Source organism: Toxotes jaculatrix, chromosome 16, assembly GCF_017976425.1.
Source record: "Toxotes jaculatrix isolate fToxJac2 chromosome 16, fToxJac2.pri, whole genome shotgun sequence".
NCBI classification, from domain to species: Eukaryota; Metazoa; Chordata; class Actinopteri; family Toxotidae; genus Toxotes; species Toxotes jaculatrix.
The window spans coordinates 16,432,729-16,445,497 of NC_054409.1; the positions used below are offsets into that span (position 1 = coordinate 16,432,729).

Below are 12,769 nucleotides of genomic sequence, written 5' to 3' on the forward strand. Positions count from 1 at the left end.
CTTTTCTGCGTTCTATAGAAATGCTGTTTTCCACTCAAGGATTTTATGTGACCCTGATGGTCAAATAGAAACTCCTTCACTACCTCTTTTTCTCTCTTGTCCTCACAAATTCTAATTCCCCCACTACATCACACAAAAGGATGCAGAGCTCTTACCTCCCCTCAAGAGGACATCCTTTAGAATCATTACATATACACAATGAACTAATTTAAAAGTCCTTAATATTTGTTTGACAAATTCATTTACTATTTTTCATATCTAGTCCTTCACAATCTCCAACAGACTAACACACACACACATACTGTATGCCATAACAGGTTCTTGACTCACCCACGTTTCATATTCTCCCTCATTTTGGACTCATCTTTAAAACTGTGCAACAACTGAGACAGGCATCATTTTTATAGCCGTAATATATTGTATGCGTCACAGTTAGCATGATTAATAGCATTGAATGTATTCAGAGTCTGTTCTAGCACAATGTAAAATTTCTGCTTTAGAAGCAAAGGCCGTGCACTCAAAGCAGTAGAAGGAAGAGAAGCATTGTCAGTAACTGAGCAAATTTTCTTATTTTATAGGATCATCACATGCTTTGAATAAAATCTTTAACCTAAGTTAAATCAAGCCTCAAGAACCTAAAAATTGTATTTAAGTGCATTACTTGAGCAAATAATATTTTGCCAATCACTGATAATCAGTATTGTACAACCTAAATAAACTGTGATAAAATAAAATAATATAGTACAGTCTGATGTTTATAGTCTTCCGGATTAAAAGAGGACACCAAACACAACATAATTTTCAAGAGTTTTAATAATTTACTAAAAAAGAGTGTAAAAGTAACAGATCTCTCACACTAAAGTGGATCTGTTTGATATTCAAAGTGATGAGAGATGTAACAATTTTTTTTTGCAAACTTGCCCTTGTCTGTACATTTGTGTACACTTACTTGGCAATTTAACCTCTTGGCTGTAATTAAATGAGTTTTGCGCTGTATACTATATATCAAAAAAGCTCACAGCAAAAAAATACTTTGATATGAATCACTTGAAAGTAAACCAACCACCATGAAATGTACAGCTTTAAGAAATTCCAAAGTGTATATACAAACATGCTAGGAATCTAACAAAGAGCAGACTGAGTGAAGCTGAAGAGACAGGCCTTTCTAATGGTTTGCTTGACATCATTTAGGAGAGCCAATGAAATAAAGCATCATTCTTAAATATTTCATTACCTTGCAATGTTCAAATAACATGGTCTTCTATTGCCTACTTCAAGTTTTTTAGCAGAAGAGGAACACTTTATAAATATACAGTATACTGTATCTCCTGCATCAATTAGTTTAATTTAAACATTTAAATAAAAAGCTAAAATGTTCAGTATCTGTAGAAAATAAAAAAAAGAACAGCTCAAATGCATTTTCTTTGATAAATGTTCATACTGTGTCCATTTCTAAAGAGGTGGTTGTGTCCATCACCCTTATCATTAAGTGCCTGCTTGGAAGAGGTAATATATATTTATGTATATACATATATATCAAATTCTATGACATGATATAATTTGTATAAATATGGCATCTTTACAATTGCATTAAAATGGCAAATTTTATTTCAGATCCCAAGACAATTAACTGTCAATTGGGAAAAAAGGCCTTGTTTAAGTTTCTCATTTTCTTATTTTAAATATTAAAAATAAGTCTCAATCCTTTGCAAATGTATGCATTACATTATAAACAACGCTTAACGTCTTAACTGGTCAAATATTTTCCATTGTGTTCTTATCTACAACACTTTGGAAGGTGAGGAAAAAGTGCCATTATCAAATGCTCCCTCTTTGGAGAAAATGAGGACATTTGCCCCCTTCAAAGTAAAGTTTCATCAATCGACTGCAAATCCCAAGAAGCTCAACAGTGCAGTTCTGTACAAAAATGTAAAAACGTCATTATAACACATGATTGATGTAACAAAGCCATGGGTTTGTGTTGTCATGCCATTTTGCTGGTCGTACAAGATGGAGTTATGTGGCCCTGCACAGACGTCCCTTTTCACAGGTGAGGATGTAATGAGAATCATACGGAGCTTCTGTTATCCACAGATGCTTCAAATGCCACTACGAGTGGGACATAATGCTGTTTTGATCAGGAGAAAGTTAATGTTGCGATATGTCAGTAAAATGGGCATAGTTGGATAGATCCATCTGTTTCTCCCTCATAAAAGCACCATAATGGGCACAGAGCCTGTTTTGAAGGTACAAACTGGATTTGCACGGAGTCGTTGTTGTTAATATTGTTACTGTTATTGTTCAGAGCATTTCACTCTTCTTATTCATTACATTCCAGGCCTGCGAGAGTCCGACTTTGCCCTGTCCTTTATTTGGCCATTAAATCCATGTCTACCCAAACAGAAGAGTTCTGGTGCTCCCTGGTGCCCAGAAGGAGGAAGTGTAGGCACGGAGGAAATGAAGGTAACTGTCAGTCCCCTAAGAGTTGTCCTTGAAGTCTCACATAGCTAAAGCATGTTCAGGATGGCATTGTACATTTGGGTCAGCACAGCCAGGTGGACAGGCAGGCAGGATTGGCGATCTTGGGTGGCAGGGGTACACGTCAGCCAGGAGAGGGCGTTGTACTGCTCCAAAACAAACCTGTGTTTGAGAGACCAAGAGTATACAATTTTATCAGGGACATTTTTCATGAAATTCTGACTTTTCAAAAACATTCAAATTATTTATAGTCTAAAGGTTAAATTCTAAATATTGCAAATGCATAGTACCGACTATTAGATTAGTAATGCTACTTAATGGAAATGAAACATCTTATTAAGAACATATATTTTAAATTTTAATATACATATCTCAGCTACTTGAATAAGTCATCGACTTTTTATACTTTTTTACACTTATATAATAATTTTATCCTCTGTTTTGTACTTACAATCCAGTATCCATTTTCACTGGCAGTCTTGTACAGAAGATGATAAAAGAAATCTTAAAGGAAAACGTGTTAAGTACTTACCTGAGCACATCAGAGGTGGTCTTTGAGTCTAAGGGGTGAGGGGTCCTCTTAGTCTTGTCTGACACCAGCTCATCTGACTGAGCTATGGAGATGTGGTGGTGGAGAGACGCCTGAAATGAAGAAGCAATGGGAGCAATGTTAAATGTTGAAGCATTTAACAAAGAGCAGTTGTGCCCCCTCTTAATGTTTAATAACATAATTAAGGCATTTCTTAGTGAATTCTTGATCTAATAAATATCAGCATCTCTTTTCATCTCTGTATTTTTTGCTCTCAAATCAAATGAACTTTACAGTCAGTTTCTTTCTCTCTCTCTTTCTCACACGCACACAGTTTCTGGAGTACCTTGAGGAACAGTGGACACTGGCTCTCAGCCTGTGGGCAGGAAGCCCAGAACCAGTGAGGAAGTCCATTTGCTTGTGCAGTGGAGACATAGTAACCCAAAGCCAGCGGCTGCTGCTTCAGCTCCTCTGGTGGATTGTCCCTGGACAGCAAGCGCTCTCCCTGGCTCTATACGCACAGGAGAAGGTCAGCAATTAATTACAACCTTTGTTGTGTCTAACAAATCCTGGGCTATGACCTTTTTCATTTATTTATTCATACATCCTTCAGTTCTTTCTTTCCTTCCTTAAACAAGAAATTGTGAATCATTGTAACGCATGAAAGCATGGAAAGACTGCTGCTGAAGCTGGTTATAAAATTGCAAAAATAAATCAAGTTATTTCATCTTAAGAGGAAAAATACTGGTTTTAACAAACAAACAAACAAACAACTTTTATTAGGTGAGAAATTATTCTTTTCCACTACGTAAAAATTTTCCTTTTCCAAGGTTTTTGGAAAAGAACAACATATGTATTTGCATATTCTCCCTGCAGGTCAACGAGGTAATGACACACAAAGTATACGCAGCTGACATATTCAACCTATAACTTGCGGCTGTACAGCTATACCTTGCCTGGGCTGTTCCCACAGTTTGTCAGTATTGCATGAAATGTGGTGCAATGTAGGTTGTCAACACGTCTATTCTCCTGTGCCTCCAAGACAAATTCCACTACATCTATTATACTTGGCAAAACACAAATTCTGATTCTCATTTGATAATATGAAGTGTTGAGTGTCAATACAGACAGCAGAAAAGTGGCTCCAGTGCTTCAAAGTCTAAAATCAAATCTGAACCTGAAGAGGTATGCATTTTTGTTCCACCAAAATACCCCTGTAATAAGCAACAAAAACGCAAAATTTCTATAGGTCATACCAGGAGTTCTGAGTTCCTGTAACAACAGTTTTCTTCAGTGTTATTTGGCTTTCAAGTCAGATCAAGCTGTTGAGTTAGATTAAGTAGATAGATCAATCAGTCCCTGTGATTTTTTTGATTAAATGTGATGTGTAAATACAGTTGCATTTTTTTTTTTCTTACGTAGGGTGTGAGACCATTTTGTTCCTTTGTTTCAGGGTGTCATTTGCTGCAACTGTAGGATGATTCCTTTCCAGTGATCCCTGACTCACCCTGGTGTGCTGGAAATGTGATCCCATTCCCATCCCGGACGGAGAGCCAGGTGAGGGCACAGGAGATGTGTTGGGGGAAGGGTGGAGGGTCCCTGTGATCAGCATCATGTCATGGCCAATGTCGTTCTCCAGTTCATCAGGAAAGGGCAGATCAAACATGTCATCTGAGGGACAAAACAGAGAGAGAACACAGTTCAGAATGTGAGCACAGCCCCAATTAGTTAAAACTTTGGTATTCCTCAAATACACCTATCTTGTCCAGGGTCACTTCTCAACTAAAACAATATTCCTGTCTTGAGTACATGGCAGAATGCAGTACAGAACTGGACATTTTTTGCACAAGCCATTTGTTACTGTGATGTTGGGGGATTTTTTAGTACAAAGATGCCCCCTGTTGGTAAAAAATAATATGGCTCTAAATTCTTTTAAAAACAAGGTTCTCAAATAATTTTGTAACTGTAGTACTGTAGTTGTTACCATTATTGTCCTCCGTAGGGTAGGAGCTGGGTGCCAGCTGGGTGGTGGCAGAAGTAGGGAAGACTAAGATGTGTGTACAGGAAGCGTCCTGAGGCGTGTTCAGCTGCGAGGTCTGCAGGTTCAGAGCAGTGCTGCGTCCAAACACTGAGCCCATGGTCACTGCATCTGGACGCACACGTGCAAAACCACAAACATAAAAACCATGAACATCACCACTGTCATAACCATCATTTATAACAGACGAAGTGGACAGGCTACTAACCAGGCATGATCACAAAGGAGCCCTGTGGCTCCATGGCTACCAGACAGGCACTGAGGATGGTGGGAGAGTCAGCAGCTGAGATCCCACACATACGACAAGCCTCCCTCAGCTGGCGTCCTATTGAATGGAGGGAATGCTCCCCAAGGAGCGAGCTCCAGTCTAGTTGAGGGAGAGGGTGGGCAGAGCATGTGTGAGAGAAGGAGAGAACAAGATAAAAGCAGAGGAATTTAGAGGCAGAGAAAGAGAGATATGAAAAGCCTTTTAGTGAATCGTTTCAAAGTTAATTTTATGCGCAGCTAAAATTCTTGAGGAAAAATAAAAGAGGCCAAAATACATAAAATGAGGATAAAAAAATGAGGATTGAACCTAAAAAGTGATTGAAAAGATTGAGAAGAAGTTTTGCCAAAATTATGTATTAGATTTGTAATGCAAAGGCCAATGATTTATACTTCGAGGTATAGAACTAGGGGAAACAAAGTGATTACACGAGCCTGGTTTCTTCTGAACTTGTGTCACTCACCTTTTAGCTCCCCGTGCCCCAGTCTGCCTAGCCGACCAATCACAATCCTCCATGGCAGTGAGGTCATCTGGATGATGCCAACACACCAGTCCCACAGCTTCTGTAGTCCCATCTTCCTGGCTGAAACCTTGGGACGTCGTGCTCTGAAGCAAAAAAAAAAAAACCATGAAATACATGAAGAGATTAGAGCATTCTATGTCTTGCTGTGAGAACGACAAAAGTGGAAAAGTTAAAAAGAACAGCTCTGCACAGAATTAAGACCATAAATGACCATTTCTCACCTATTGGGTACATCAATGTTGATGACACAGGTTTCCAGAAGCTCCCCCTGCTGGTCAGTGCAGGATACCAGGATCCAGCGCTGGTCATGCGATAGGCAGTATCCTACAAAGAGCACATTGTACTTGGGAGGGTGCTCTGCCCATATCTCTCCTGGTTCTGGTTGCTTGGGACGGGTTGGACCAAGGATGAATGGGGGAGAATACAGCTGCAGTGGGCTTGGATGCTGGGGGAGGAAATTCAGATTTCAAGAGTTAAAAAGTATATTAACTAAGGCACGAGCGGGTATACTACAGTAATGTTTAATGTATATGCATAAAAGAACATGATACAAGTTACAGCTGCAGCAATGTTTGATTTTTCATGCTTGCTTCTGGACATGCTTACCTCAAGTACAGAGCTGACAGTGGACACTGGTCCAAATCCAGTCAGGGACTTGATGTGTGTTTGCTGGGGTAGCAGACGTCTGCACTGGGAGTAACAAGAGAAGGCCAGGGAGCGCAGGTGCTGCAGGTACAAATGGCTCTCCCCACTGGCTGGCTGGAGAAGATACTGGCATGACACCACCTACATAAGATAAAGACAAAAGAAGAAATGAAAAGATGGTGATGATCACAAGAGCAGGACTGAATCCTGTTTAGTCCTACTCAGTGTGAATCTAAGTATCTTTGTACCTGTAGCACCAGAGCAGGTCTCATAGTCTCAGGCAAAGTCTCTAGCATCTCTGTGTAGCAGCGAAGAAGCCCAAGTAGCCAAATGCTACCTGACTCTACCTCGTCGCCCTCTTCTTCCTCTCCTCCTTCGTTTCTCGCTGCACTTGAGCTAAGAAAAGCATCCACTATGTAAATAACAATAGCTGGTGGATTGGTGTGGCTGTCCACTGAGTCAGCCACAGTGGGGATGCCAATTCTAGACTGCTCAGAAATCCTGAAAGAGAGGAAGAGAAGAAAGAAATTGTACTTATTCAAATGTGTGGAACAACATTTGAAATGAGGTTATTTCCCCTGATAAAACGTGTCTTACAGCTCCGGGTTTTCTGCTGGTGTGTTAGCTGGTGGTGTGGCACTAGAAGTCCCCTTAGAATCGTTGGTTCCTCCTTGAGATGTCTCCCCTGTCTGGCCTGAGGTTGCTCCAGTCGGGGTCGGAGCATTTGTTGAACTGACAGTACCTTGAGCTTGTTCTCCATCAGGAGCCCAAGCTTGAGTCTGCCCAGAAGAGGCAGGCTGGGCTGAAGATGTGTTGTTTGCAGGAGGCTGGGCTTTGGGAGGCAGCAGAAGACTGCTGTCCAAAGATAGGACTGACAGCTGGGGTCCTGAAAGATGGGGAAAAAAATGAATTTAAAACTAGACTACAGGGTAATAGAAGTGCCTGGGTGATATTATTTAAAATTATATTATACTAAATTAAATTAGTGTGTTTCGTTATGCTCACCTAGCTGCTGCTTGCATGCATAAGCATAGAGTTTAAGTTTGCTGAGGTTGTCAGTGTGCTGCTGTCCACCCCAGGGTCCCGTCATCCACTGGTCCACATCCAGCTCTTCCAGCTTTTCTGGCTCCACATCTTCACCCACACGCACAAGGCCATCCCTGGACACCTTGGCGAGAGGACGGTGCTTCCCAAGGCGGCTCGTCTGGAAATCAGGTCAGGGCTACTGTTCATTCTCTCTCATTAGAAATACCAATCCCATTTAGGATTCACCATGTTGAATATGTGTTGAAATTCAACTATTCTTCTGAACCAGAATCCAGTGTCCTACCTCGTAAACAGCGCTGAGTTCCTGGAAGAAGGCTCGGGCTGCTGCCAGCAGAGACGGGCTGTTGGGGCACAGTACCACATAGGCCACATCCCGCTGCCCCCCATAAGGCTCCAGTAGCAACTTCTCCCAGAAAGGTAATGCCAAAGGGGACAACGCCAAGAAGTCCCTCTCCCGGTCATAGCCCAGCAACACTGACGGGATGGGCAAAGGCTCTGGTGACTCCTCCGAACCTTGGACAAATACAAATAGAGACATTTTTAGTTTACCACAATCCAATGACAACATGAGTATTACAGGTAACATGCAGTAAAAAACAAAGACAGGAAAGAATGTATTGGCTCACCGTAGGAGCCTCTCCCAGCCATCTTATGGAACTGTTGCCAGGTGAGCGGACCCTGAACATGTTGGATGTTATCCCAGGTCCGTCCTGTCCTCTTCTTCTGGATGGCATCCTGCAGGAAAGGCTGCAGAGACAGCAGCATGCGAACCACATCCTGGGACGACAACATGCTCATGTCCAACACTGTGGAGATTGGCAGAGACACACACACAGGTACACACACACACACACAAAAGTTACATGAACAGATTCACACATGTTAACAGGATTCTATACACAAAAAGAAACAAATAAACACACATAAAACACATCAATACATAGTTTAGATAACACAAAAGCAGCTAAGCATACAATAAAATAATATCAAAGACCTTACAATCTGTAAAGCCGTGTTTATGTGGTTATAGCATGTATCGTTCAGATCCCTTCTTTAGCAGTAAATTTATGTTTCTTACCATTAGTGTGAGGCCAGGAGTGAAGAGCTGTACTTCTGACAACAGCTTGGTCTACTTTTCCTCCTGTGGGATTATCCACATACTGCATCCCCTGTTCCAAGGCATTGTAACACTCCATGCAGGCATCGCTCCCATCTGCCCACTGTTTTTCAGACATCCAGCTTTGGAGCAGTGCCCCCTTGCGGCCATGGCAGGAACAGCTGAGCGGGAGGTGCAGTGATGCAAGGGAAGAAATGGGCTGGGAGCACTGTTCCTGCAGAAGGATCATGACCGACATCGAGGCAGGGGCTGCGTCCTGAGGCCGCTTGGCCCTGGGGTCTCCCATAGTTGGGTCCCGCCGGCAAAGAGCCAGCCTCCTCTCGGCTGCCTGGCCTACCTCAGAAGTCCGACCATAAATATCAAGCTCATCTTCCAGGAAGAGGCCTGTGCCGTGGGCCAACCGCCTGTTCACAATGGCACTGAAGCCACACATACAGCGGTACTGATCCTCACAGGTAGAATCAGGGATATACACCCCAACATCTGCTCCTTTGACATTCATATTGCAGGCACAGATACAGCAGCTGTCAAAGTTGCGATCCTTGAAAATGTTGAGGACGGAGTCTGAGAGCAGGAGGACAGCGTACAGGCTGTGGGCCTCCGGCAGGGAGGGTCCTGGCCGAGCTAGGGGCTCTACAGAGCTGAGAGGCAGGCTAGTAGAGGGGGTGGAGGCTGGTGAGCTGAGCTCAGTACCATCCTGCTTCACTGAACCCTGCCCAGAGCTTGCAGCATTAATGCCCCTTGGTGTACGAGGGGTTCGTGGAGTGGGCACAGAAAAGCGGGGAGTGGCAGGAGATGGGAGGATGCCAGCAGTGGTGCTCACAGAAGCAGTGGTGTTGCTCATCTGGCCATACTCCTGGTCTGTGAGGGTGTTGACACTGGGGATGTTTCTGGAAACCAAAACAAATAGCCAGATAGACAAAAAAAGATTATTCTAACTCTCTGGAGAGCAGCTCTTGAAGGTCATGCTGCTTCTTATACCCAAACAGAACAAAATCCTTTGAACCAACTGGCATTAACATCCCTAGAGCACTGAACTCTTTCTAGTGAGACTAAAAAGTCAACGTCACACATTTATCCTTCAGGAACGACACACAACATTTTTAAAAGCTTTAATAAGCTTTAACAAAAGCTCTAAAAATAATGGCATTATAAAATTTCTAATGCTCATCATAGCTAACTACTCACGTGTATCCATCCCTGATGAGAGTGGGATTCTGGGGATGCATGACTGTAGGGAAATGCTCCATTTTGGGCATGAGGGCCCAAGAGGGACGGTAGTAACATTGCTCAGGAATCTTGAGTGGTAGTAGACTCTGGCTGGGAAGGCAGGACAGTGGAGCAAACATGGAGGAGCCTATTTGCGGCTGGATAGGGAAGAAAAACGTAATTTTGTCATTTAGTAACATAAAGACACATTTCATTGCATTGAGTGAGTGATAGCAGAGTATAGTAACAAGAACAACAACATTATTGGATAGATCTTCCCAGTATCAGGTATGAGTCCCTTTTGATACTAAAACTCTAAGTAAACTGTTGAATGAACTGTTTGTGAGATTTTTGTGAGAACTATTTTCAGCAGCAGATTAATATGCATTTGGTGCTCTAGTGAGTTTTTACAACAGCAGGGCAGTCTATGTGTAATTGTACTACAACAGACTACACTAAAATAAAGTACAGTGCACATGTTCATCGTTATAAAGGATCATATCCCCCAGTGCAACAGTGTGGCTCATTGATGCAATGGAGCTCTATGGCACAGAGCAATAAGCATTTCATGCTTTGGCTGCAATACTTGCTAGTAGGATAAAGTCATTGTTGTTTTTGTTCTTTTCTAGCGATAGTGCTCATCAGTGCTTATCACGTGTTCAGATTTATGTACTTTTAAAATTAAGAAGTCTAATATGCTCCACACACATTATCCAAAGGTGTAAATATTTTATACCAACCTTGCCACAAAAGAAAGCAAGATCTGTTGCACCAAACAAGCTTTATAGACTCATAAAGTGTCCAGTCTTGGTGTTTATGAGCCCACTGGCAACCCTCCTCTGACCACTCTCATTTACATCCTGATATTCCCCAAATCAATCACTGCTGAATTATTTACTGCATCATACTCAATAAATGATAGAGGCAGCAGTACAATACAGTGAAAGTCTTTTACATCTGTAGGCTCAGTTGCCATTAAGTTCCATAGATCCCATCAGCTTTAACGCTGAATTAAACCTTTCAATCCTGTTTGCATGTTCTACATATTGAGTTGCACTACAAATGCTTGTTGTTTGGAGGAGCTTGTTGTTTGTGTTAACAAGCAGATGCACCTAAAAGTGGAAAATAAGTGCATTCTACTATAATTAGCATTTACCCGCTCACAGAGCCCGCAGTCATTACAGATGTCTGACTCAAAACCCAGAGATAGTTAATTAGTGAGCTACAGGTATCAGGGAAACAATTCCAACATGATCTCTGAGACTGACCAGCTGCTCAGTAGCTAGCTGCCAGTCAGTCAACAAGTACTTGCATTGACTTCCCCTTGATGACAGTGTAATTTTCTCTATTCCCACTTTAACATTTGATGCACAAAGCTAAATATGCTGCTATATGTGTGTTGTTATTGGGCATTGATTCCTCACCTTGATATCCTCTTGCCTGGGACTGGCCATGCTCTCATCCATTTCCATTCTGTATTCAGTAAGCTGTGTGGAGGCTAACGACGGCAGGTGGTCAGCTGCTCCACTGGGTGCTGGCGGCTCTTGGCTTGGGGTGTCACGATACGTCATGATGGGAGAGAAGGCTGGGTGCTGCTCGAGGGAAGGTGGGGTGGGAAACATCCGCTGGAGGTCTGCTACTGCTGAAAGGAGACATAAATAGAGAAAGAGATGAAGAGATGGGGAGGAGAGACAAATAATTGCAGTTTACTGATGTATAATGGGATTAAAGAATTATAATTCCCCAAAGAATACTGCCATGCAGTGGCTATACATAAAAAAAACTGTCCTGAGATACCACTAAAATGTATTTAATCAAGATTTTTCAACTAAATACAAATCAAAGTGACTCACTTGATGGATAAGGTACCGCAACTCTCCCTTCTTTCCCAAGAGGGCGATCTTCTGTCGACAGTGGCGGCTTTGCTGAGTGCTGGTTGGGGTAAACAGTCTGCAAATTATTACACATAAGATTAGAGGATCAGTTTTATTCAATGCAATATTCTGTGCTTCCGAATATTGAAACATAAAACACACGGGATAATGGGAAAATTATAGGAGATCTAATATTTGTGCATGTGTTTCCATTAAGTCTTTTAACTGAAAAAAACTAAAAAAAAAGAAAGACAAGAAAAGAAAAAGAAAAAATACTTCTCCTGTGCCTATTACTAGAAATGCAATGTGTGTGTGTGTGTTTAAGAATATAGTACATAAACATTTATAAACATAAACCATGACATCTCACCCCCAATTCCTCCTCATCTTCATCAAATATATTGTCTAAATCAGAGATGTTGACCACAAGATCTTTTTCTCTGGTCAGGGAAGAATTGGCCTTGGCAGCTCCGTCATCCTGACCTGATTCATCTAAAACAGAACAAACTTTAGACCAGTTGCTGAAAAATCTTCATGAAACACTGCGCTCAGAAATATGGATTTCACTCAGTATACTGTATGTGATGTTGATGAAGTGGCAGTGGCTGCGTCCCACCTGATTTTGGAGCCGAGTTAAAGATGGACATAGCATCTTTCCCATCAGGCAGTGCTCCGTTGCTGGTGATTTCTTCTCCCTAGTGGATGAAAAAGAAAATAAGAGTATTCCCCTTTCAGCTCCAGTCTAATACTTCAAAGTAAAAAGTGCCATTTTTTAAAATGTTCTTGCTCTGTACGTGGGCTGCTATTGCCACAAACTTGTCACAAGTTACATTCTGTGCACACATGTGCAGTTTGTGAAATGTGTATTCGCCATAAGAGCATTTGTATTTAAATCTGCAATTTCTGATTTTTTGGCCACCTGAGAGCAACAGAAATCAGTCTGGTTTGTCATTAGAAAGAATCGTTAGAAAAATCAGTAGATTGGAGGAAAAATGCAGGTGTAATTCTCTGTGGATTGATCATTGTGACTATAATACACCACCC

General features: G+C 41.8%; 1 protein-coding gene across 4 annotated transcripts in view; it reads right to left on the reverse strand.

Moving 5' to 3' along the window:
- Positions 1-797: 797 nt before the first annotated feature.
- LOC121195273 (mediator of RNA polymerase II transcription subunit 13-like) overlaps positions 798-12,769 on the reverse strand; it is a 101,115-nt gene continuing 89,143 nt past the window's right edge. Inside the window, exons 13-32 of one of the 4 annotated variants that reach the window (XM_041058623.1) lie at positions 12,342-12,420; positions 12,096-12,217; positions 11,705-11,801; positions 11,276-11,493; positions 9,831-10,009; positions 8,604-9,532; positions 8,152-8,331; positions 7,809-8,038; positions 7,484-7,682; positions 7,076-7,364; positions 6,727-6,979; positions 6,440-6,619; positions 6,055-6,278; positions 5,774-5,916; positions 5,254-5,412; positions 4,992-5,156; positions 4,515-4,678; positions 3,354-3,518; positions 3,011-3,120; positions 798-2,640 (exon numbers count right to left, since the gene is read on the reverse strand). In XM_041058623.1, the coding sequence (XP_040914557.1) occupies positions 2,508-2,640; positions 3,011-3,120; positions 3,354-3,518; positions 4,515-4,678; positions 4,992-5,156; positions 5,254-5,412; positions 5,774-5,916; positions 6,055-6,278; positions 6,440-6,619; positions 6,727-6,979; positions 7,076-7,364; positions 7,484-7,682; positions 7,809-8,038; positions 8,152-8,331; positions 8,604-9,532; positions 9,831-10,009; positions 11,276-11,493; positions 11,705-11,801; positions 12,096-12,217; positions 12,342-12,420 (4,218 nt within the window). In that variant the 3' untranslated portion in view covers positions 798-2,507. Of the gene's footprint in view, positions 2,641-3,010; positions 3,121-3,353; positions 3,519-4,425; positions 4,679-4,991; positions 5,157-5,253; positions 5,413-5,773; positions 5,917-6,054; positions 6,279-6,439; positions 6,620-6,726; positions 6,980-7,075; positions 7,365-7,483; positions 7,683-7,808; positions 8,039-8,151; positions 8,332-8,603; positions 9,533-9,830; positions 10,010-11,275; positions 11,494-11,704; positions 11,802-12,095; positions 12,218-12,341; positions 12,421-12,769 lie in introns of those variants that run through there. The other 3 variants (XM_041058625.1, XM_041058624.1, XM_041058626.1) reach the window with 3 other exon arrangements.